This window comes from Lepisosteus platostomus, chromosome 11 (genome assembly GCF_059453375.1).
Source record: "Lepisosteus platostomus isolate fLepPlt1 chromosome 11, fLepPlt1.hap1, whole genome shotgun sequence".
Taxonomy (NCBI): Eukaryota; Metazoa; Chordata; class Actinopteri; order Semionotiformes; family Lepisosteidae; genus Lepisosteus; species Lepisosteus platostomus.
The window spans coordinates 28,187,223-28,211,109 of NC_142621.1; the positions used below are offsets into that span (position 1 = coordinate 28,187,223).

General features: G+C 40.1%; 1 protein-coding gene across 2 annotated transcripts in view; it reads right to left on the reverse strand.

Annotated features, from left to right (window-relative positions):
- faf1 (Fas (TNFRSF6) associated factor 1) overlaps positions 1–23,887 on the reverse strand; it is a 150,818-nt gene that overhangs the window by 113,176 nt on the left and 13,755 nt on the right. For both annotated transcript variants that reach the window (XM_088598997.1, XM_088598998.1), the window contains exons 3-6: positions 17,616–17,662; positions 5,369–5,595; positions 1,053–1,144; positions 76–167 (exon numbers count right to left, since the gene is read on the reverse strand). In XM_088598997.1, coding sequence (XP_088455123.1) covers positions 76–167; positions 1,053–1,144; positions 5,369–5,595; positions 17,616–17,662 — 458 coding nt within the window. The remainder of the gene's footprint in view (positions 1–75; positions 168–1,052; positions 1,145–5,368; positions 5,596–17,615; positions 17,663–23,887) is intronic.

Here is a 23,887-nt window from a genome sequence, read left to right on the forward strand (position 1 = left end):
AAGACTGGAGGGCTTCAGCCCTGGACAGTCATCACTGATGGGCTGTCAGAAGAGGAAAGCTGTGTAAGTGCTCACCTGGTCTGGCTGGTGGAGGCCGTGGGGACGATGTCTGGCGTCAGCACATACAGGCTGTTGTTCTTGGGCAAGTGCAGGCTCCGCAGGACAGTCTGCAGAGGGACAGGAAGAACGTCAGGGCCGACGCTCAGAGGCAGCGTCCAAGAACGGAGCACAGTTAGACCTTGTTCACGCGTATGTTGGGTCCATACAGAGCGTACAGTGTCCTGGGCCCAGCCTCTGGGGTAAATGTCCTGGCAACAACTTCAGGTCGGGGTGGGGGTGACGTTAAAATGTCATTGTGACAGCTGGCAGGAAAGTAAAGAGGAAAAACAGGCTCTGCACAAACTGCAGTTTTGTGAAACACTTTACCTTGTTTCAATGTCTTATGCCTTTTCACATCTGTTGTGTGCTTCCTTCACCTAATTTCTTTATTAATAGACTCATAGATTTAAAGTCTATGCAGTCTACCATCTTGTCAACCCAAATCTGACATGTCACGTGACCTGGTTCCTTCAAAAGGTGCTGTTACATCTCCTAGCAACCCCAGACACTGACTTCTCCTTCAAAATGACTCGCATAAACACAAGAGTATTGGTAATCCCAGTGGGAGCCAACGAGGGGAGATCCTGTCCTTAGAAAATGGTTGTGTGTGAGCAGGACTTCAGATGCGATTTATTAAGTAATGAACGTCATAACTAGCTGACCAAAATTGTATTGCAATAAAACCAAGTCTTAAGTTAAATCTTATTGCAGATTTTTTTTTAATTCAACAACTTCATACCCTAGGAGGAGGAGTCACAAACAACATCTGTAAACCTACTAGTTTTGCAAATATGTACGAAACAAATTTGCCAAAATCAGAAAATGTAAACTTTACAATTATACTCAACCCAGTTTTGGAAAAGAAGGTCACAGATGTAAATTTCCACCATCAGTTAAACCAAGTACTTGATCTTTGTAACAGTGACTCCTTGGCATATTGAAATGTTACTCACACTGTCAGTCACGTCTCCTGTTTTCCAGCCCTTCAGCTGCATTTTTGACACGGGAATCTGCAGCTCGGTTTCGAGGATCTGTTTAATGTCACCTGATGAAAACAGAACAAAGGGCATGGATCACATATAAGTCAAAGAACAGAGAAATGGGAAGGAGAGGAAAAACCTAGGAAGTAATCTTAATTGTACTTGAGGATTTTAGACACTTCTGTCGATGCTGTGCATTCCTCTCCGAGACCTCCCCTCCACCAGTCCACCATCTGAGGGCAGTGACGTACCAATCGAATTTCTTTAATAAGGATAAATGTGGAGACTATTACTGTTTCCACTGCCACAACTCAACAGAGTAAAACCATAGATGAACAATTCCGAAAGGGATCTGCTGTACAGGATTGTGATGGTGTGAATGTCAGCCTATACAACTTCCCCGATATTTAAGAATCTAAGAAAGGTTACAAGTAACAGGATCTTCTAATCCAGTGATTTTTTTTAAAGGATCCAGGGTCTCAAAATTCACACAATGCCTGTGTGGCCTGCGTAAAACAATGCCTCTTGCTATCAGTTTTAAATGGGCTTTGCATACATGTAATCCGTGTGTAGGCTTTAGAATAAATGCATTAGCAGCAGGATAGATAAACTTTGTGCCAAGTAACTGGAGTTGGGTAACAACACCTTCAATCAAGGGTGTTATATTTCATGATTTTAGAGACTGTGTGATGTATATTTCTGGAAATCTCCCTTTAATCTGAAGAATACACAGCTAACCTATGTTTTGATGTTTGGCCATTTGGGCTGAAATCAATTATCTGGAACAAAATTGGTTAGTGTCAACAACTGAGGAATCTGCAAAGGTCCCAGTACAAAGGTGATGCATAAGCTGCTGTAGTAGACTTGCATGTGTGTACTGTATGCTTCAACCAACCTGCAAAAGAAATGGTTTTGGGATAGGTTTGAACAGAGCAGGCTATTATAATTTTTGTGGTTAATGAGGATGTGAAAATGGTGATGTGAAAGTCATAACTGCATTACCAAGAACTGACAGCTACCAATTCTTGGTACTGCAATGGTAAAGCTTTATGCCATCTTCTAAGAATCACACCAAATTAACTTTTTGCTGTTTACTTCAAGTACTGGAAAGGAAATGACTGCAAGGGAGAAATGTGTTCTGAAACACTAACCCTAGTGGCCTATATACAATATGGTGAGAAATTATCGAAGAATAATTTTCATTTTGTGAAACGTTTCAAACGTTTATAACGCTTTCTCTCCACCTGCAACCAATTAATTTGTTTTTTAGATTTGCACATCACTGTTGGACTGAACAGAACTTGTTGCTAGCGCATTTCAGTTTTCCATAATATTGAGATCTGGGAACTGCTCTGTCTATGAAAGATCTCAAGTCAAGCACATACTGTCTGCCGCCAACAAAGCCTACAGATTCAACTCCAGTTCCTAATATTTTAGCTATAGAGAATAAGGGATATTTCAGGGTAATGAATATTTAAACCAGGTATTTTTCTATTGTACAGAAATCCAGTTTGGAATCATCAATTCTTTCTAAGACTCATCTATTCCAAGGCGTACACATGTTCTGAAACATCCACCGGAAGATTAATGCATTATTTGACACATTGCAAACACTTAATAAACACTTGGTGCCAAATGGAGGACCGATCCATCTATTACTGACATTACACCCTATCATGCTCTGCAGGGACGCTGCAGGGTTTGAGCACACCACACCCTGGGCCAGTGTTGACTTAAGATAAACTCATTTTAAACCTACCCACAAAGTGTCACACTTTGTAAGTGATCTCCCGTGTCGTCTAAATCAAATCATGCAGAACAGGCAAACAACTTTTCACCATAGTAAAAAGCTTTTCAAAGAAACTGGCATAATGATATAAAAATACACATACAGAAAATTTCATAAATTTTCTCCAGCAAAATAAAAATTCGCAACAAGACAACTGGAGTTTCACAGAGCCGTTTCCCAATCCAAAATCCAACAATTATAGTAAAATTATTTATCGGAGTTCAGCAAAGTTCCAAAGTCCATCAATAATTTATCAATAACCCAACAAAATAAAATCACAAAAGTAAAATCTCACCTATATACTTAGAATCCCATGTTCATACCTTGTAAGACACAAAGAAACTATTAAAATACTTCCATACATAAGAGACTATACTCATCTCTAGGCTTGGAGACAACAAAGAGCTACTGGCTCTTGGGGCTATTTTTCCAAAACTGACCACCTTGAAAAATCTGGTCCAATTGGTCCAAATTGCTGTCATACATTTTCAAGCATTCAAAGCCTTAGGTAAGATAGGTCCTCTGTGAAGCTCAGACTGGATTTTCTCTTGATTGTTTACATATCAGGGAATGACCAATCAGATTTTTATCAGTGGTCATTTCACACCTGGAAGCTTACCAGATGTTTTAGTTTACTGCCCAACAGCAATAAAAGGCCTCTCAGAAGTGCCTAGAGACTCACTATAGTAATTGCAATAGCTATGATACCTTTATTATTTTAAAATAATTTTATACTTTTACTGGGTATACAAGCAAAACCATTCCAGGTCTTCACAAAAAATGTTTTATGTCAAAATTTGTCTCAAATTTTTAGCCAAGCTAGCAGCCACATAGGGCCAGTTCTACAAGCATTTTCAGCTTTCTAACAGAGCCACAACTTAAAAAATAGATAATTGAGTACAAAAAACAATTCTGTTTCTTGTTTTTTTTTGTCTGGATATTTGTTTGATACGTGGACACAGTAAGATATATAAGATATCTGATGGTTGCACAAAGTGCTGAGGGAATCTGGGCTAACAAACCCCAACCTTATCCCAGCAGTACACAGCCAGTTTTGCACTGTCTCAGGGATCACTGTCTCAGGGATCAGGGGCAGTGACCGAGATCACTGTCTCAGGGATCAGGGGCAGTGACCGAGATCACTGTCTCAGGGATCAGGGGCAGTGACCGAGATCACTGTCTCAGGGATCACTGTCTCAGGGATCACTGTCTCAGGGATCACTGTCTCAGGGATCAGGGGCAGTGACCGAGATCACTGTCTCAGGGATCTCGGTCACTGCCAGGTCCTGACATGATCCAGTCCAAGAAGAGTGATGTTTATAAAATGGGGCTCAAGTGGGGAGATTCTGGAAAAGCAAAGCAACTCTTTTCTCTCCATCATGTCCAAATCAGATTTCACTTCCTAGCCAATGAAACAAATGCAACTAAATTGTTTGTGCTCGTCTCTCTCCTCTTACTTCCAAAACCGTTGCTGATATTGCTACTAGTCATTTCTGTCTCTGAGTTAATGCTGTGATTGTTGACGTCTGCAAAAGAAAACTTCCTCTTCAAAAACAGATAATGCATAATAGCTATTCTAGCACCATACGGTAATAAGTGAACGTCTGAAAACAACATCAATTTTTTGGGAAAAGATGTTCCAACTGCATATGATACAGCATCTATGTGCTCCCTAAGAATAGCACTTAAAACATGTTAGATGTTACACGCTATAAAATATGCAGAATGCTTTTTATGTGGTCACAGGTGTCACAGATATGCATGATGAATGGGGGTGGTTTCAGCTGGTCCTCAGAGACGAGTGGCTCTGAATGACAAGTGGAAATGGGGAATAAGAGTTTGTGAATGGAAACAAGCATTCTGTTATTTTTAGCTTTCGCTTCCCTATCTTCCTGTGAAGAGAAATGAAATCTCTCAGCTACCCCCTCCCCACCCCAGAGTCAAAGGGCAATAAGACCAGATGAGACGAGGGCAGGATTTCTTAGCGCACAAAGAGCACAGGGGATTCAGAAATGCTCTGTTCAGTGCACATGGCAGGCAAACGGAGGAGGCCCTCCACCTTTCACACGATCAGAGGGTTTGAACTTAATGCTAAGGACTCGGCAGTAGTTTTTTCTTCCCAGCTCTAGCCAGAACATTTCATATAATTTGCAGTTGGCACAAGGCAAATCCTTTGTCAAAATGCAAGCCTTAAGAATCAATATAACATGCAAGCTCTGAGTCATAAAGAGAAATAACACAATGTTGGTTTAACTTGGCATGGATCATTATGAATCGGATACTAAACAGCCTTAATATACAGATTATCAGAAAGAAAACGGTTTGTGGGTTTGGGGACTTTTGTTTTTTTCCACAGAGTGGTTTTTTCTTTGAAAGGTTAACCAAGCCACATACTTGAGTTCAGAGCCCGTTAGATGCTTCAGACTTGCTTAACTTGACTGCAAGGCTCCAAAGAGCTCTGAAGGGCTTCTCTTTTCTCCAGACTTGCTCCTTTTCTTACCCACTGTGCTGGACTCCTCCAGCACCACCTCCACGTTGCGGTCCCGGTACTCCACGCGGAAGTTGAGCATGCGTGGCTGACGCTCCACAATGGGTCGAGAGGGGATCACGGGGCAGAAGGCAGAGGCGGAGGAGGAGGAGGAGGAAGATGGGGAGGAAGAGGGGGGCACCACAGGTGAGCTGTTTGGCCCAAACCCACCGGCTTGGGATGCCTCACTGGTGAAGTTACTGCCAAAACAAAGCAGGACACCAAATTACAACAAGCACAGCTACCTTCACAATAGTGAGCTGAATCACATGCACAAATGCATTTCTCTCTCTCTTTGCAGTTTATAACAGTTTCTCTGGACAAATCATTTCGCATCACTCAAACAAGATCCGATTTCAAATGTTAGCCGCAGAGGTATCAGTCACAAAATGTGATCCAAAACAAAAGGGTGAAAAGAACCACATTCCTGACTTGATCGGAGAGCTGCACATTAAACATGGACAGACACAGAGAACCCTAAGCATTTTAATTTTTAAACACTCGGATAAAGTGCTGAATTAGAAAATAAGATCTTTGTCTCCCATTCATTTTCCAACAGATTTTCCAGTTTAACTTATTCCACAATTTACCAATTTCATTTTAAGGATTCAAACAATGAATTGACTATTACAGTACGAACATATTCAAAAATACCTTTAAAGGTTTTGTAGAGACGAGTATAAAGAATTAAGGTGCTTCACCTCTCTACCCATCAGGGGAATATGGCAGAGCATACAAGCATGAAATATTACACAATATGGGCCCAGCAAATTAAATACCTGTAAAGAAGAGATTACAAATGTCTCCTTCAACGTGCTGATGTCCAGTTGCAGAAATAAAACCCAGGAACTCCACTTAAGAAATATCTATGTGTACTGTAAACTGTACTACAGTCTGCTTTGACTCAACCCGTTATCGCTGGTGAATCACAGCAATTGTGGTACAAAGATCTCTTCCTCCACACACTGAATTGTTTGTGGTTTACTAATGATGGCCTAGAAGATTAAAATAAACCCTTATGGATTCATAATTCAAATAAAGTTAGCTTTTTCCCCAATGACAGGTTTTAAATAGGAAGCCTTTAATGTTAATAAGTCTATAAGAAGTTTGATACTTCAAAAAGTCAAGATATCATTAGAATTAGGCTTTCATGTCTGAGATTATTAAAAGCCCAATCTAAACTGCTCAGTATTTCATCAGCTATTTTGGTTTTAGATTACTAAAAGTCTTGTAGAATGCAGTATACACATGTATGAAAAGGTACATTAAAGGTTGAATTTTTGTTATGTGAGTCAAAAAAAATATGATAATCAGAAACAGAAATTTTGAGAGAGGGAAGGAGGAAGAAAACTCTGTGGTTTCAGAGCAATGTGGTCAGCACAACTCAGTTAATTATCACATTGTGAACCTTCAAATGAGTGGTTTTAAGAACTTGGAAGAAATAAATAGGGGCAAAGCAGTGTTTTGGTAAACAGAGAGGTCAGTATTTTAAATGATACAAACGAAAGTGAAGAGTCAAATAAAATGGGGGGAATAAAAACCAAATTAGCTTTCCTGTACATTTATACAGAATCAAAACTAAATCAGAAAAAGACCACTTTAACAGTATTAAGGGAAACCACAGTTTTTACATTTTTTATTTTTTAAAAAGTCAAGTAACAAGAATTTTTAACATGTCTTGGGAATGCAGATGATAATGTTTCTGAATATATGATTTAAGAGAACGATATTTAGAAACAGTGTCACCAGTGAAGTTCACAAAGAAAGGGCACTTGTTCAGAATCCAGCTTGAGTCCTGTTGTCCAGATGTCTACACATTGAGCCCAGGTCAACCACAGTCTGCACTCCCCGTCAGTCTACTGTAACTGCCCATTCCAGAGACTCAGAGCACAGCTTGCCAAGAATCACTGGGACTGGAAAGGCTTGTGGCAGCCTGGTATGCTGGGCTTGTCACGTCCCACTGGGTCATATCCGGTGCGAAAGTAGTTTTGCCAGTGAACACACCTCAGGATGATGTCAACTGTGCTCTAAGAACTAGTGGGAAAATGGCAGGTGGCCCTGACTAAGTCTCTTGAGAAAGATATATGCACCTCTCATTTTGTACATTTCTTTTTTTCCTGGTTGTCTTTTAACGTAGCTGCAAAATCAGGTCTAGGGGCGAGAGCAGCCAAATGAACAGGAAGAAGATTTGAAGTCTTCACAATATGACTTAATGAATCTTTTTACAAATGTCTGACAGGTGATATCATGTCAAAATGTACAATTTCAAATGTATGGTCAGGGACCATAGGTGGTCCCTACGGACTGACCGCACTCTCGCTCTCTAATACTCTTATGCTCATTTAAAACCGGACAGAAAGGGCTTCCCTGTATGTCCCAACCAGTGCCTGTCAGTCAGATGTGCTCTCTGTGAGTCTGGGTTCTGTTATAAGCTGATGGTCCTCAGGATTTCACCAGACAGTAAAATACAAGTCACTGTCTGGTTGTATGGGCTAGTCCTGGTTAGTTTTTGCAGTTTACCATGCAACAGTCACTGTACGTTTCCAGGTAAGTGTGATCCTGTTGTCACCGAGAGACGCGTACAGTCACAATGACAACCTCTGGTATTCGAACTGCGACTCTCACTGTGCGAATCACAAGCAGCAGATAGATCTTCAAAGCTTGCATCTTTCCCCTGCTGTTACAAGGGTAGCAAGCCGGGGCTGAGGAGAGTAATAATTGGTGGGTCCAAACTGGGAAAGTAAACAAAAGTTCAAGTTTTTAAAATACAAAAATCTAGATCTGATATTCTAGTGAGTTACCTACGTATTGAAACCCAAACCTCACTTGGCCTGTATAGAGATAAACACCATCGTGCTTAATGATATTGAGAGACTTAAGTTCATTTTTATTTCCCCCCAAGAAAGCGCCATTACCCTTAATTTTTCCCCATCCAGTCGAGCAACACTGCCGTGGTGGAATAATAGCTAGGGTTACGATAAACGTATTAATTTATTTTGTCGTCTTATTTGACGGATTCTCCAGTTCTGTAAATACAGCCGCACAAAAAAAACATATCACCATCCAGCCATTTTCTGACCGTTTTATCCAATACAGGGTAGTGAGGGAGCAGGAGCCTATCTTGGCCAGCAAGAAGTGCAAGGCAGGATATACTTTGTACTGGCCAGTACATCACAGGGCAGACAAAGCACATTTATTTATATACTTATATATATATACACACTAGTATATTTATTGCTCTCCACAACATATTTATAGTTCTGTTATTATGTTTGTAATAGTGTTGTATGTTATGTGTTGCCTACTCTGTATATCCCAGAGCAAATAAAACATCCAATGTACATACTGTTTGGCAATAAACTCCTCTACTCTATTGAAGCTTCCTACACATTAACAAACCAAACCAACATTTCTTTTTTTCACAGCACTGGCAAAACACATCTAATTCCTGGGAAGGGATGCACCAACCTGAAGTCCGAGGGCACAAGTCCACAACAGGGCACATACACAAACATCCAGGGATAATCTAGAAACATGGGAGGCCCCCTCCGTAGGGAATCAAACCCTTCCCACCATGCCACGGTGCCATGCGGCTTTGGCGATTCATACGCCCCCCAAAAAACAAGGCCTTGGCACTAAGCAGATCGAAACATCTTGAATCTGGCAGGGCGCCGGGCAGAGGGGAGCCTTCAGATTTACGGCTCCCGCGCGTGGATCCCTGTCCCTCGCGCAGCGCGAGCGCGGGACAAGTGAAGAGCTCCACGCTCCAGAGCCAGCTCACCAGCAACACAAACAGTTTGGAGTCAATGTCAACAGGCTGTGCACCCCAGATAAAACAGGCTGGGCTGAACAGCCACTCGATTGTCTGGCAAAGAGAAAACAATTCCTCATTGCCGAAGCCCGGGACACAAACGGCTTTCTCTTTCTGCATCTGGGGGCTGCATTCCCTGAAGCCGCCTTCCCACTTGCAGTAAATAATGTCTTTTCTCTCTCCTTGTGTCCACAAAGGCCTCTCTCTTTTCCTTTTGGGGTCAGCAGATATTACGCGCAAAAAGAATCAAGATGCCAGGGCTCCCTACAAAGACAGCATTTATCTCCCATTACAAAATAAAAGGTTAAAATCGTTGGGTTTGAGGTCATTCTGCAAACTTGTATAAAAAGGCAACGTTTTTCCAAACGGAATATTCTACAAACAAAAGTGCCAAGGCCTAACTTTTTTCACGTTTCTCTTGTCTCTCCCATGCCCTCATTTTATTTATTCCTCCTGTAGTCCCAGCCAATTCAGACTCCACAGTTAACGCAATCTCAGTTCCCGCCTTGAGCTGCAGCAAATTAAGAAAACTCACTTTGCACCAGCGTCTACTTTTTATATATAGCAGCAAAAGTGTGAAGTGAGAGAGTGAAAATGTCCCAGATTGTCAGAAAATGATTTGTTTCTTTAGTGCAACACCATAGCATTGGAAAAGCTCAGAAACAGCATTTCTTGCATAGCACAAACACAAAATCTACAGCCATGTTGTACATTAATTCTAAGCAGACAATTCACAGCAGTATTAACATATATGCTAACCCTTTCTCCGACCATTGTAAGAAATTAATCAACTTTGGCCGACTCAGGAAATAGATTTACATTTCAAAATGGTGTCAGAAGTATTTGAGAATACAGGTGTTAGTTTTAATAGAGGAGAAATCAGACTTCGGTAATAACCATCACTTCTGGGAAAGCAATGCAGACAGAGGGGAAAAAAAACTAGCTTACAAGATCATGGGATGTGGCCTTGGTATTACTCCTAGTGTCATTACTGTTATCAGATCAAAAGAATGATTACAGTTCACAGTCTTGCCAAACAATATTAATATCAAGGCACAGTGTCCAACAGATTTTTTGTTCTCTCCAAATTATTTGTTGCAGTTTCAGCCCATCTTTCCACTTACTTTGCATGTGCAATTAGTTCCTATTTAACAATAAGAAAATGAATATGAACCACAAACAGACAAATGCAAAACAATTTAGAGAAAAACTGGGTGTTTGTTGTGCTTTTCAGGTGGTGACTCATTCATAAAGTGCTCTGGATTGAGTGTTACTACTGCACTAATACTACGATTATTACTACTGGAACGCTACTGTAAAAAACAACATAAGTATTTCCACATGGATAGGCAGCCAAAATAACCGCAGTTGGACTAAGCCACGCACAGCCGTGCTTTCAACAAGCAAGAATATGATATTTGCTATTTGGGTCAGACTATGAAATGCAAACACTCATGTACTTAAAACTTTAGATCAGAGCTAAAAGCACATTTGAATGAGTGGTTGTTTTATTATTATTTTGAGGTACATACAAAAGCTGGGCTAAGCTTTTCCTCTTATTACTTCTATAAATAAGTAGTGACATGCCTGCAGATCGACTCACCATGCCCCTTGCTGTCTAATAGAAAGGAGCAGTGATGTAATGACAGTTCACTTAACACGACCTGGAACAGGGCACCTCTGAGACAAGGACTTCCTTACCACGAACGCACTCAGCCAGTAACCAAGAAACGAATGGAGACAGCACGCAGGGGGGAGAACGTCAACAGCACAGCGGTTTTCGGTGTTGACACTTTCTAAAATGAATTAGAAGTCCAAGAGGACCTTATACGCCTTTATAAGATTACCCTAAAAAGCTTGTTACCCTTTTTTCAGACTACCTAGGCACCAGACACAATGAAAGAAATGCTCTCTTGACTGTGCTAAGCAGATGGCTATTTTTAAACATTTCATTTTTTCCAGGAGACCTCTAATTCTGTCAATTCCTGCTTCAGAGCTGAAAGAAATTAGAGGGCACAATGCCTTTAAATCTTGGAAGAACACTGTGTATTGCACTTGTTATCTTTTTTCATGGTGCTCCTGATCTCAGGGTTATTTTCTTGCAGTTGTAGTACCGCAAGTATAACCTAGATGGGGATCTGAAACCATTTAATAGTGCCGAGGCAAAAAGGGACTATGACAGAGCCTGGTATTAACTGTGGGCATCTCACTGGGGGCTATTTTATGACAAATGCCTTCCTACTAGTATTGAGCAGTGCCAGTCTCTGTTGTAAATGGGGAGGATGGGAGCCACAACACCCGTCTCCATTCATAATTCCGTTCCGATTATTCAGATGAAAGCGGGAAGCTGGAGCATTACAGATCGGAGCTCTTCCAGCAACAGTCCAACAGATGCCGTTTCCCAGCTGTGCGTTTCCAGGCAGTGCCACGCGCTGCCCTTCCTTATCCCACTCCCCCCCCCCCCCAACACTAATAATGAAAGAAACGTCTGCTAGCTGCGGCTTTTTCGACAGGATTTTTCACTTCTATTTGTGATCAGATGTCCCGTTTCCCTCAGCCGAGATTTCCTTTCAAATGCAGGCCAACTCAGGTTTTTACTTTGACTTACAGTGCACCTTTATTTTTTGTAACTTTTTCATTTCTGCATGTCTAATCAAAATATCTTCCTCCTCACCAATCTGCCCTGATTCAAAGGCTTTTTCTCAACCACACTTTCATCCTAATCTCAGTGGCATTCTTCCCCCTCACACCACCCCTACTGCTCTCTAGCAATCAAGCTCAGGTTTGGAAGGTAGTGTTCACTGCCATTCGCTTGATTTCAGATAAGGAAAATAAAACCCTACAACATGAAAAGCCCTTTATTTATCTGGTGCTGGTCATCACTGTTGGCAGACCATCCTTGCTTGAGCACGCAGCTAATCTTACAACAGCAACAAGCTATTTAAATAACAATAGAGCACGCTAATTGCTAACCCTGTAGTTCACATCCGTTACACACTGCATACAGCAAATTCTTCAGTTTGTCTTTGCCGTTCCAGCCTAATGGTCCCAAGCTGTGCTGTGGTTATCATATGCTCAGAAGCCCAGCAGGGGGCTCCACTGACATCATTGCACTAATAGGACAAGCGGATCGAGGCCTCCTCAGCTCACACCCAGCAAGCTTAAAAACTCTGTTCAGGCTCCAAACCCTTTTGGGTTACATTATATTGTTCCTCCCACGCACCCACAAACCACATACATCTAATGACATTAAAATCTGAGCCGTTGTGCAACCAAAGACATTTTAGCTGGGACTTTTATGTGAAACGTTCTTTATAAAAAAGTGACATTTTCTTTTCCTCAGTAATTCCAGAACTACAGATTGGAGAGGCAAATGCTATGATCTCGTAGACTGATTCGAAGACATGTGTCTTTTAAATATGATTTTGCTCTACTAACTTTAGGAAGTTTACAAAAGAATTGTCTACATTCCAATATTTGACTTTTTTTTAAAATAAAAATTCCAGTCAACATTTTCTAAGTACCTCACATTCACAGTACATTTCAGAAATCATAACCTTCTACCTTTAGAGATTTGGAATCACCAATTAGTTATCAACACTAACCTAACACTATTATCTCTTGACTGCATGGAGAAGACAGGGGCCTCTGAACTCATTCTTTTGACAAGCAGTCCTTTAAAGTCATAAGAACATGAAGTTTGCACAAGAAGAACCTATTGAGCCCTTCGGGCCTGTTTGGTAGTTAATATTTAATTTATTCAAGGATTTAATCTAGACATTTCTTTAAAGAAGCCATGGTATCAACTTCAACAACTTAGCTGGCTATCTTGTTCAATACTTTCTCAACCCTTGGGATAAATAAATGCCTCCTGTGCTTCGTGTTGTCACTCATTTGACATGGTGCATTCTCCATGATGCCTTATAGTAGACATAGCACTAACTGGAGGAACAGTGCCTCACAGTCACATCACACCAAGTTTGCTAGAGCGTACCAGGTCCCAGCATTGGCTGCTTAGGGAGGTGAGTCACAGAAATGCAGGGTCAGAGACTGGCATAAGGACCACCTATAGAATTAATGAGCACAACAAAAACAGAACAGCTCCTTGCACAGAGCAGGGAATAAGGGAGATGTCAAGGCAGACTTTTCCTTCAATCTGAAAAATCGGTCTCCACTAATAGGGGTTACTCATCCATAGTACAAGACTAGTAAACCAAAACAACTGTCTATGTTATTTTTAAAAAATCAGTAAAGTATGGAAGAATATCTACCGAAAATCAAATTTAATTCACATATAAACATATTTTCTTATAACCTCTTTTTTAGACAGATTTTGGTTTGCTGCCTTCTGTGATCTCGTTTAGGCTGAGCAGAAGAATGGCAGACACACATCATTACTTGTTTAGAATAATCTACCATCATCTACGCCGTTTTAAACTTGAAAACCTCAAGTACAAGTCAGGACTCCACTGGCGGAATAATTTTTACATCCAGCCAGTAGAATTTCCTATTATGCTGCACTTTTGCTCTTGACCTGCTGTAGTGGCTTTAAGGCCATCACCGAGTAATTAAATGTGACAGGATTTCCCCAAGGAAACGGCCCAGCAAGGCTTCTGTTTTAGTCACAGATGATCATTTGCAGGATTGTTTCCTGACATATTTTCCATTTGTTACTTCTACAGAATGCCCTTTCAAAATCTTATTAACAGGATTTTTGGAACAAAAATGACCGTTTATTTTCCTCATGAAATTGAAGACCCACAACTCCCAAGGTTTCCATGCATACTTGTGTGGCCATTCACCATACACTAGAACTGGCCTCTTTCTTTGTAAGAAGTTAGGTTGCTCTTTACTTGTAAATAATTTTACATTTCAAGCCACAGCTGTTCTCTATTTTATGATCAATCTGTAAGATCACCAACTTTCTAGTTGCCACAAAGATGATTTGTTGCTCCATGAAAAGTAGCCAATTTGATTTTATAGAAGCACAAAAACAAAATTTTGGTTCAGACAGTGCATATCATTAATGGGCTCCCTATTTCAAGTGGGAATCTTATAACAAACCTCAGTCTCAATGTCTTTTGAGCCATGTGTGCATTTGAGCATGCAACTCTCCACACCTTTTCCAAAAAAGTGGAAATGCCAACTTTTTTGAGGATCGGCTGCATGGTGTCTCTATTACGGTGATTCAGCATGTACAAAATTCTTATTCTCAGTTATATTTTACACACACTTGTGACTATTTTGCAAAAGCAGATTTGACAGAATTAAGTGGTTTCTTGTTTGCACACTTAACAGCAGCTGTATTATTACAGTGCCCACAAACGAGTTTAATTCACACAATAAAAAGGACGGTTAGCCAAACAACGAGATACAAAATACATAAAATATTATGATGTGCTACAAGCGTTTTAACTTCACAAGCAGGCACTTCAACTTTCACTTTCCGCTATTTCAAGATTTCTTTCAGTTTGAAACCGAGTAGATAATGGACTTTTCACTTAGAGAAACATCACTGCTCTAGTCGATGCTAACTCCTGCAAGGCAATGTGGATCTCAGTCTATGAAATCTTTAATGGCTATTGCAAGTATGCACTGTAAAGACAAGTGTGTAAGGCCCTCAATCCAGGGTCAAAGAGCTGAGCGCTGGAAGAATATACAATATAAAAAGGCCATTCCTCCATTTATTTCAAGCTAAAAATACACCAGTACTGAAATGTATTGCCCTTCAATGAAATTGGATTGCATCTAACATTCCTCAATAACTGGGCTCATGATTCAATACTCAAACTGGCATCTTACTCCAACTGCAGTAAATTACTCATATTTCCTCCAAAACAGGCTGCCAGCCCAAGCACGTTTGTTCACTGTGATTCTGAAAGTGGTGCAGGACGGCTTTTCTATCAGTGGAAAGCATCCGTTCCCACTGGAAAAAGACTAGTCCAACAGGCCTTCAAGGCTAGCAACAGGATTCAGATATTCACTGCAAACCACTAATCCTACAGCTGATGCTACTAGACAGCTGAGCGTCGCCCGTTGGCTGTTTCATAGCATCCTCAGGACTGAGGGACTCCTGCTCTCAGAGCTACAAACCCAAGATCAAACACACTCATAACAACAAAACACAGTAATTTCTGCTCCAATTTGCTAATCCTGTGAGGGTGTCACTGCGCAAGTTCCTCACGTGCTGACTTATAGAGACAATGCAAGATAAGGCAGAAGTGATTCTGGGCAATCTTCGAATGTGCTTGATTGTAGTTCTTGAGACATGCATTTGTACTTTTACAGACACATCAAAACTGCTGCCTACAATGTTGCTTTGCATGACCAATACAAAGGAGATAAAAAGGTGCCTTATTACAATTAAGATTTAGATCCAAAAGCAAATTCCAATTAACATTAAATTGCAATCTAAATTAACATTTAGATCCAACATTTATCCAAAGCAAATTATATTTATGCTCCTTTTTATAACTGGGCAATGAACTGTAGGAATCTGTGTAAAATATCCTGTTCAACAGTACTACAGTGCTCCACCCAGGATTTGAACCCACAACCTTTCCGTTAGTTTAGAGCCCTAACCACTAGCTCAGCACTACTACCTTCTTTCTTTATTGCCCTTCCGATTCCAGAGAACAGCTTCTTAGGATACAAGGTTGTATGTTTCAGGTCAAATGCATTGAATGAAGATGAAAATTACATGAGAAGAGTGCTTGCATTTTGCTTTTATCCAACTCCACCCCCTGAAAACATGTCTCATAAAAAAACTTACTCAGTGTTACAATTAACTTATTCTAATACCAATAACCGGAAGTGAACGTGTTCAAAGGAGAACTGGACGTGACGGTTTTTAATGTAAGTTACAGCAAGCATTGTGCTTTTGCAAAATAGAAATGCATACCTAGAAGTCTAGGGAATGTGAATCTCAGTCTAAACACTGACACCTGGTTTATGTAAGAATGAAGCTATAAGCCTTCTGGTGAAAAGGAAGTAACTTAAAAAATCAGGTGACCTATAACCCTTTTTAATCTATGATTGCCTTGCAAAAATAAGCAACAGAAGTTAACAATGCAAACAAGTAGCAGACAAAATTATAATCATAAAATGGGAACCACTGATCTCTAAGAAAGCCTCGTGTCTATTTTGACTTTTTTTATTGTATTTAATGTGACGCAAATAAAAAACACAAACAGGGATACAACATGCACAAACACATGTCTTTAAAATAACAGATGTTATGTTAGAACTGTACCATACACTAGAAAGTACTCTATTAGAATACAAGACTTTTTCATCACCATGGTACGCCACTACAAAAGCTTCATGGCTTCTAAACCTACACTGACAGGCTAAATGAAAACACTTAAAACAATCATGAACAGAGGAGAAATAAGCGTATCTGATTAAATTATAGTTCATATTAAATTTTATTCAGAAAAGATCGCTTATTCAACCGAATTGTGAAATACAAACCAGAGGACACAAATGAAAACTGTGGAAGTGCATTTATGACTGAGAACAGGAAGCACTTCTTTACACAAAGGGTTGTGAGAGTATGTTACAAGTGGAGACAAGTCATGCTGGTTGAAGCAGTCACCCTGCCCTCCTTCAGGAAAAGACATGATAAAAGCCACAGATCATTTCGCTATTAGCCAATGGTGGATTAATTGTCTACCACTTGTTGGAAAATGATATGCTTTTATGTACTGACCCCAAGTGCTATGAATTTATAGTTCAATTTGGTGGAGTGTTCTTATCCAACATTTTCAAACGCTGCTTTACACAAAACACACAATTATATGTCTTATGATGCAGCTGGATTTGACAATGAAGATTTCAAAAATGTCAAAAGGCAAGAACATCCCCCAATGCCTAGTGTCACACAGTGACTCAGCCCTCTGCTAAGGGCACTAATCGTTCTCCAATTTACATGTCACTACTGAGGCTTCAGCACAGCTGGTCCAGTAACCAAAACGCCAAAGTATAAACCAAACACTAAGGCTTGCAGTTATAGTTTATGCACACTGAAAGTAAGCATACCTTAATGAATGTAAAACCAATCACAGCTGTTACGATTGCAAATCATTTTCTTCAATAAATCATTATCAAAAACAGCTCATTCAGTTTTTCCGCAACTGATAGTAAAAAGATAACACTGTACTTGGTTTCCTATTCATGGGGCTGTGAAAATGTGAATTACAACATCTTGATTAACTTAAATTTCAGACTGAAATAAGCAGACACTATCTTATGTGAAGATTACGTATCCTCAGCTTCAGTTTCTAATGGGGTTTAGACTACAGTGTTGATGACTCATATTTAATCACCTGAAAATTTCATAGATCCCTGACTATTCGACAAGCAGTTCAATCAGACCTACAGAAAGGGTCATTAGCAGTTGATCATTACCTTTGCAAGATCCCATTCTCTTGTGGAATCACTCCATTAATAGCTGCCTGTGGAGGAAAAAAAGAAAGCAGATCTTATTACACCAGGTTTGTTGGCAATGCAGAGATGAAGAAACTTTGTCACCAAAACAAGATTGCAGGGACTTGAATTCAATGGGCAAGCACAGCTCAAACATTCAATGAATATCTTTGTTTAGACTAGTAAATCCTGTGAAGAGGCATTCTGCTATGGTCTTTCAAAACAATAAATGGTGCACGTATAAAAAGGCTAAAAAGTTTAAAAGGCACATCATTTCAGTACAAAGCCATAACATTCAAGATGATCTTTTCAATGGCAAAATACACAAATCGGTAAAACAAATTGTGAAACATGGCTTTTGAGTCCTGTTACATCAGTACCTCATTACTTTTGAAGGTTTTAGTAAAGCAATTAACCGATTCCCATTATGAGAGGCTGTAATGTGCTTGCAGAAAATGTTATTGCTTATGTGTCCTCTTTGCACTACCCTTAGACTTGTGCACCTTTCTAGAGCTGAAACTCAAAAGGCATGGCGTTTTCTAAAGGAAAAGTGATTCTGCGTAGGACCATGCAGAAGTGTGTCTGTCTGAGGGGAACCATCAAAGGTTCCTTTAGGGCTGGGTAAGGGAGTACTATAGTTTTGGTGCAGTCAGATTAATTTTCAGGGTCCCATTAATGCCAAATTTATCAGTCAGCCTGCTGCCGATGGAGGAAATGACCCTGCACAGTGCCATAAAGACCACAATTAGAAAAGTCTGCACTGCATTTAGCTAAAGCAACGCAATGTCAACATAATCCCCTAATCTTTCACCATGTAATGTTTGTCCCTACGTAACAAGTGTAACTCAAGACTTGCTGCATCAATCCTAGCCAAGCAGCATGCTGTCATGCCACTATCGTCAGATCTTAATCTAGCGGTGGACCAGCAAAACTCAGTAGTCACATCAGCAGTAATCACTTCCAAATAGCATTACTGTTCTTTTAGCTAGTGTGCAGATATAATAGAGGAAAATCCAAGATGTCCATGTGCAGCAAGCTTCTGTTTAAGCTAAAAATGGGCCCATAAGGAAATGATCATTTATGCAGACTTGACTGACATGCACCTGAGTCTTTCTCGCTAGAAACAGCTGTATAAATGCCAAACTCATGTCACAACCAAAGCCTAAGGAATAAAACCATAATTACTTCATCTAATATCTTAAATCAAGTGATTTTAGTACATTATGTATATAGGGCCATTTCATGTCAAATTTCTAAAATGTTTATGCAATCCAAGACATATGATGACATTGGCTTGTTGAATTGACACATTGTTCTGACTGAAGTTGAGAAAGGTGCTGAACGTGTATTCCTGGAAATTAAATTATCTACGTGTTCACTGAAGTTACAACACAGTAAGCCAGAGTACAACTGCCCCCAGTAGCCCTAAAGATTGATTTTGCAGGTGAAAGTTCAGTTTATGGTCTCGGCTGATCAATCAATTGCAATTTTCGAAACATGCCAGAACGAGGAGGATTTTGGACATGCTTTAGTACTGTCCATGTGTTAATGCTGGGACATTTCACTCGTGATCCTAGGTCTTACGCTAAAAAAAACTGAAATCTCGAGAGGATCTGTCTGAGCAGCCACACTGCTGAAAGTTCACTTGACATTTTCATTTCTGCAACCCAGTGGCCACATTGTTCTCTGTGGCCTGTGACAATAATAACGTGGCGGGAATTAACGGTACTATTTGCATAACGTTACAACTCTCAAACTAACAGAAACGCCTTTCTGTCCTGCTTGTCGGCTGGGAAACCACTTTACTTCAATGATGGAAGAATAAATCAACCTCGCTGACTCACATTACGGTTATTCCAAGAGGCGGACAATACAGTATAGATGTTATTAATGGGTGGAACTCAACACAGTGGGCTATTTGTGTATTTTTTTTCCCCCAACTCGTTTATTTCAATGAGGAATGTATCTAAAGGATTCCAAGCAGGCTTGTGTGGGCACTGGGGCCCAGACAATGACGAAAAGACATGGTTAACGATCTTCGAAGACTCCTCCAATGAAAACTGCTCAAGGCACTGCCTTATGTGGCAAAAGAAAAGCTGAAGCATCTTGGTCCAGAATGTTAGCAGAACAGATCTCAGCTGCAGCGAAAATAACTTTATAACTGAAAAGACCAGCACACAGACTGCGGGTGCACTTGGAATCTTTTAATATGCTTCCTCCTACCCAACAACCACATCATTCTGCCACTGTGTTTTGAGAAAATGTTAAATTACAGTAACTACTCAACTCTTACTCATAAGAAAAAGGTATGGCCATTCTGAATTTTCTCTCTTCGATTAGGCGAAGGGAGATATCTCACTGCACAACTTAAAAAAAGGCTAATGGACCCATTTAAAGAAACATGGAAACTGGAAAAGGAAATTCACAGAATGATGCAGATCTTGCTTAAATGGAAGCATACTGATTTTCAAAATATTCTGGAAAATGACTGCTAAAGACCACATTATTAAAAGACCTAATTATAGTGGAATGGTACTAGTTAACTTTACTTTGAATAAAATAAGCCCATTAAATGGAAACTATTCTGGAACAAGTAAAGGTTAGTTCCTCACTGAAAAGCCAAAAGAAGAAAATGTTTTTGGCTGTTGAGAATTCTTCAGGTTCCATTGCAGTCGGCACATGTTGACACAGCTCCTCACTGATCTTTACCAACCAGACAACAAATATTCAAAAAGAGGTTGTTTTTACATTGTCAACGTAAAACATATCTGTCAAATCTACTACAGATACTTCCAACAAGTCTTCTCAATTGAAAGCCGCCTAATAATAACCCTTCAGTTCTGAGAAATGTTATTGTAACCTCATGTCTTCGTAAGCAATTATACAGCCTTTGAGCAGAGCTGTAGATATCTGATGCACGACAGCTCAGCAGACCACAAACAGGTTAGCATGGTCAAAGCCTTTGCATTTGTGAGAAATATCGAAACCCAGGTTGCTCCTTAGGGTGCCCACTCCACCCTGCCTACACCAAGAAACTGGAACACCCACTTTCTTGGAAACACTCAAGCTATTTATTGACCCTGGCATGACCCATCCTTCAGAGCCTTGTGTGCACCTTCACACACACCAGACAGGTTTTCTAAGCTTTTCAAATGTTTAACTGAGAAATGCTTCTACTAAACTCAACGCCAACCTCACTCAGGGACGGTGCAAGTCAGACCAACAGCAGAAGGCGTCTGGAGTCGGTCAATGGCTATATACTGTAAAAAAGAAATCTGTTAACATCTGAGAATGTAAAGGAGACAGGGTTCAGAAATTAAAGAAGAAAAGGTTAGGAAGGAGCAGAGGCACTGAAGGTCTGTTCAAAGCGATGTTTGCTTTCTTAGAGGGGGGTTCATGCCAGCAGTTCCAGAGCTCAGCTGGAATGTTTCTGGGACAATCTGGGCATTACTGCACTATGCCACCAGCACCCTGTTTAGCAGACCAATTCCTAAAATCAATAAAACTAAAAATGTATCACACCTGCAAAAAAACAGAGCTTTGACAAGCACAATCTTGTTGTTCTGTTGGGGTTTTTGTTTTGTCCCCCACACCACCTCCAACCCAACCTGCCCGAAATCTTAAACCTGCAGGTGGTTCGGAGGGTAGGGGCCCTCCCTGAGCACTTGTTAGCTGTCCTGTCCCCATACAGAGTACTTTTTGTTAACGTGCTCAACCTAACGGCACCGCAAAGGAACTGCAAGTCATCACATTTACAGGTGCGCCTAACCACTGCTTCTACTGCACTGCTTGCTTTGAAACCCTGCCAGCAGGAGAACTGCTGGCAGCTAAATATAGAAGCCTTTCGAGATAAAGAGTTACTTTGTAAAAAAAAGTGTAATTTCAGCAATGCCCTGTTCCCCCACACACTGACATCTCGTACCTTCTGTCAGAAAGAACACGCCGCTTTGTAAGGGTCCCGTCTCCCCCCCGTTTGGGAGAAATAAACCGACAGCTGCGGAATCGTCAACAAACCAGTCTTTCGTGTAACCTCGCGCTTCGAGCAGCGCCGCATTTTGTCACGACAAGCTGTGTTTTCTTTTCAATTACAAACTCCAATTTGGTCCAGATGTGAAGCAGACTGTGCCGGGCTGCAAAAAGGGTTTGGATACTACGTGTAAATGTGATTTTCCCCAACCAACACTGGCTCTTCATAGTGAATTCTAAGGCTCATTTTGAGCTTGGTATACATACAGGAAGAGTTGTGGTAGTACAGGTCACAGACCACTCTGAGTGTATCCTTACTGTCACTGCAAAGCATGCATTTCTGTCCATTATTATTCAGCAACAAAATTAGTTTATTAAAATAATAAACCTCATTCATTAAAATAATTGAAATATTAAACATCAGTACATCATTATGTGCTCATGTGTACATTCAGGAGATCACAGTAAAGTGGAGTCTGGTGGAGGATCGAGCTTGAGGGTTTCATTTTAAAGGCTCTTTCATTGGTTTCGCAAGAGTAATACAGCCTCCTTAGCACAGCTACCACTCTCACACAACTACACACAGCTGTGCCATCAGTTATCTGTACGGGTTAGGTTGCGAGAACCTCTGTCACACCGAACGACAAAAAACAGTAATAAAATTGTCACAAGGTGACAAGATTACAGCAACTATGGGACACTGCACCAATGTGTACTGTATAACTTATTAGAGCTTTCTGTTTCAAACAGAACCCTCACTTTGTTACATTACACCTGACTCCTCCAGTGCAGACATAAATGGCTATTACCTTTTACTGCACATGTAAACAGTTAACTCCCAGCTGTACTTTTTTTATGGACGAAAAGTGAACACAAACAAATTAGTACAGCTGATAGCTGCCAAGTGCTAAGGCAAAATAACTAATGTAATTCTATGACATGTTTTATAAAACAAAAAATGAAAACCATTTTTTACACTACTGTATGTTTCATGTTATATCCGTGTTTGACTCTTGTCAAATGATTTTGACTAAACAGCTTGTCAGACCTTCTATTTAATAAGACAGAGGTGGGTGATAAAAAAACATCACTGCAGTTCAGATGTGACAGGTGATATACAATAGAAATTATAATCTTATCATTTTGATCACCGTGTATTTTATATGTACTTGTCACATTATTGTAAATGAGTGCATGGTGTAAAAAAATGGAACTTGGGTGGGAAGTATATCTCAATGTCTACAATTCTTTCAGTATTCCAAGACCAGGAAAATCAATGACTGTAGAGGAAAGCTGAGCAGGTGTTACGAAAGTCTACAGTATATATATTAATCTATTGGAGTAAAAGCATTCTACAGCAAAGACTAGGATGATGGGAGGAAAGAACACTATAAAAAATATATTTACCTTTATTTCAGCACACTAGCTTCCAGTTGAACATTTTATTTCTTATAAAGATTTGTTCTCATTGTTATGACACTATATTAGCACAACAAAAGCAATAACTGATATATAAACAAAGAGAATATAGTGGTGTAATTGGAGATATTTAAAATATGTAAGAATATATTGAAAGCATCCTATTTTCAAAGCAGTTTCTGCTTATGTCACAATACATGGTGCATATTGTCATAGCTCCCACCTCTTAACAAGATCTTTCTTCTGTTGTCCCCTGGTGTTGAAACCTCATATTGGGTGAAAATATGTGCGCTACAAGAAATTCAAACTGAACGCCTCAAATAAGCAATCTCAAAATATGATTTAATATTTGTAGAAACTATAGAAATTTGCCTACAGTACTAAAGCACAAATCATCATAGTTTCATTCTAAGAGCATAGATCCCCAATAAAAACCCTTAGTGGTAAAGGCAGTAGGCAAAGCAAGTGATTTATCTGTACAGTACTGATCTGTGAGAGATGGGTTTGTACTACAGTTGCTTGCACCTAACACTTCATTGGTCAACTGTAGATAAACATGTTGCTTGTCTCGCCAGTGCTTAATATACACAATGTCATTTGTCAATGCCCATTTTACTAGGTACCTTCTGTACGAACAGTGCAATGCATTTAACACACTTGGCACAATTTATATCTTCCTCTATTTTAGGATAGAGGCTAAGTGAGGCAAAACAAGATTGGAGTAAGCACGTGTGAGATTCCCTTCCAAAACCACACCCAACTTGCCCCAGAAACCACTTACCACTCAGAATATGCCACCGTAAACACCAGGAGAAAGCAAAAACTGGTCCTGCAGGGATTTTGCAAACTACTTGATGTTCGATTATTCA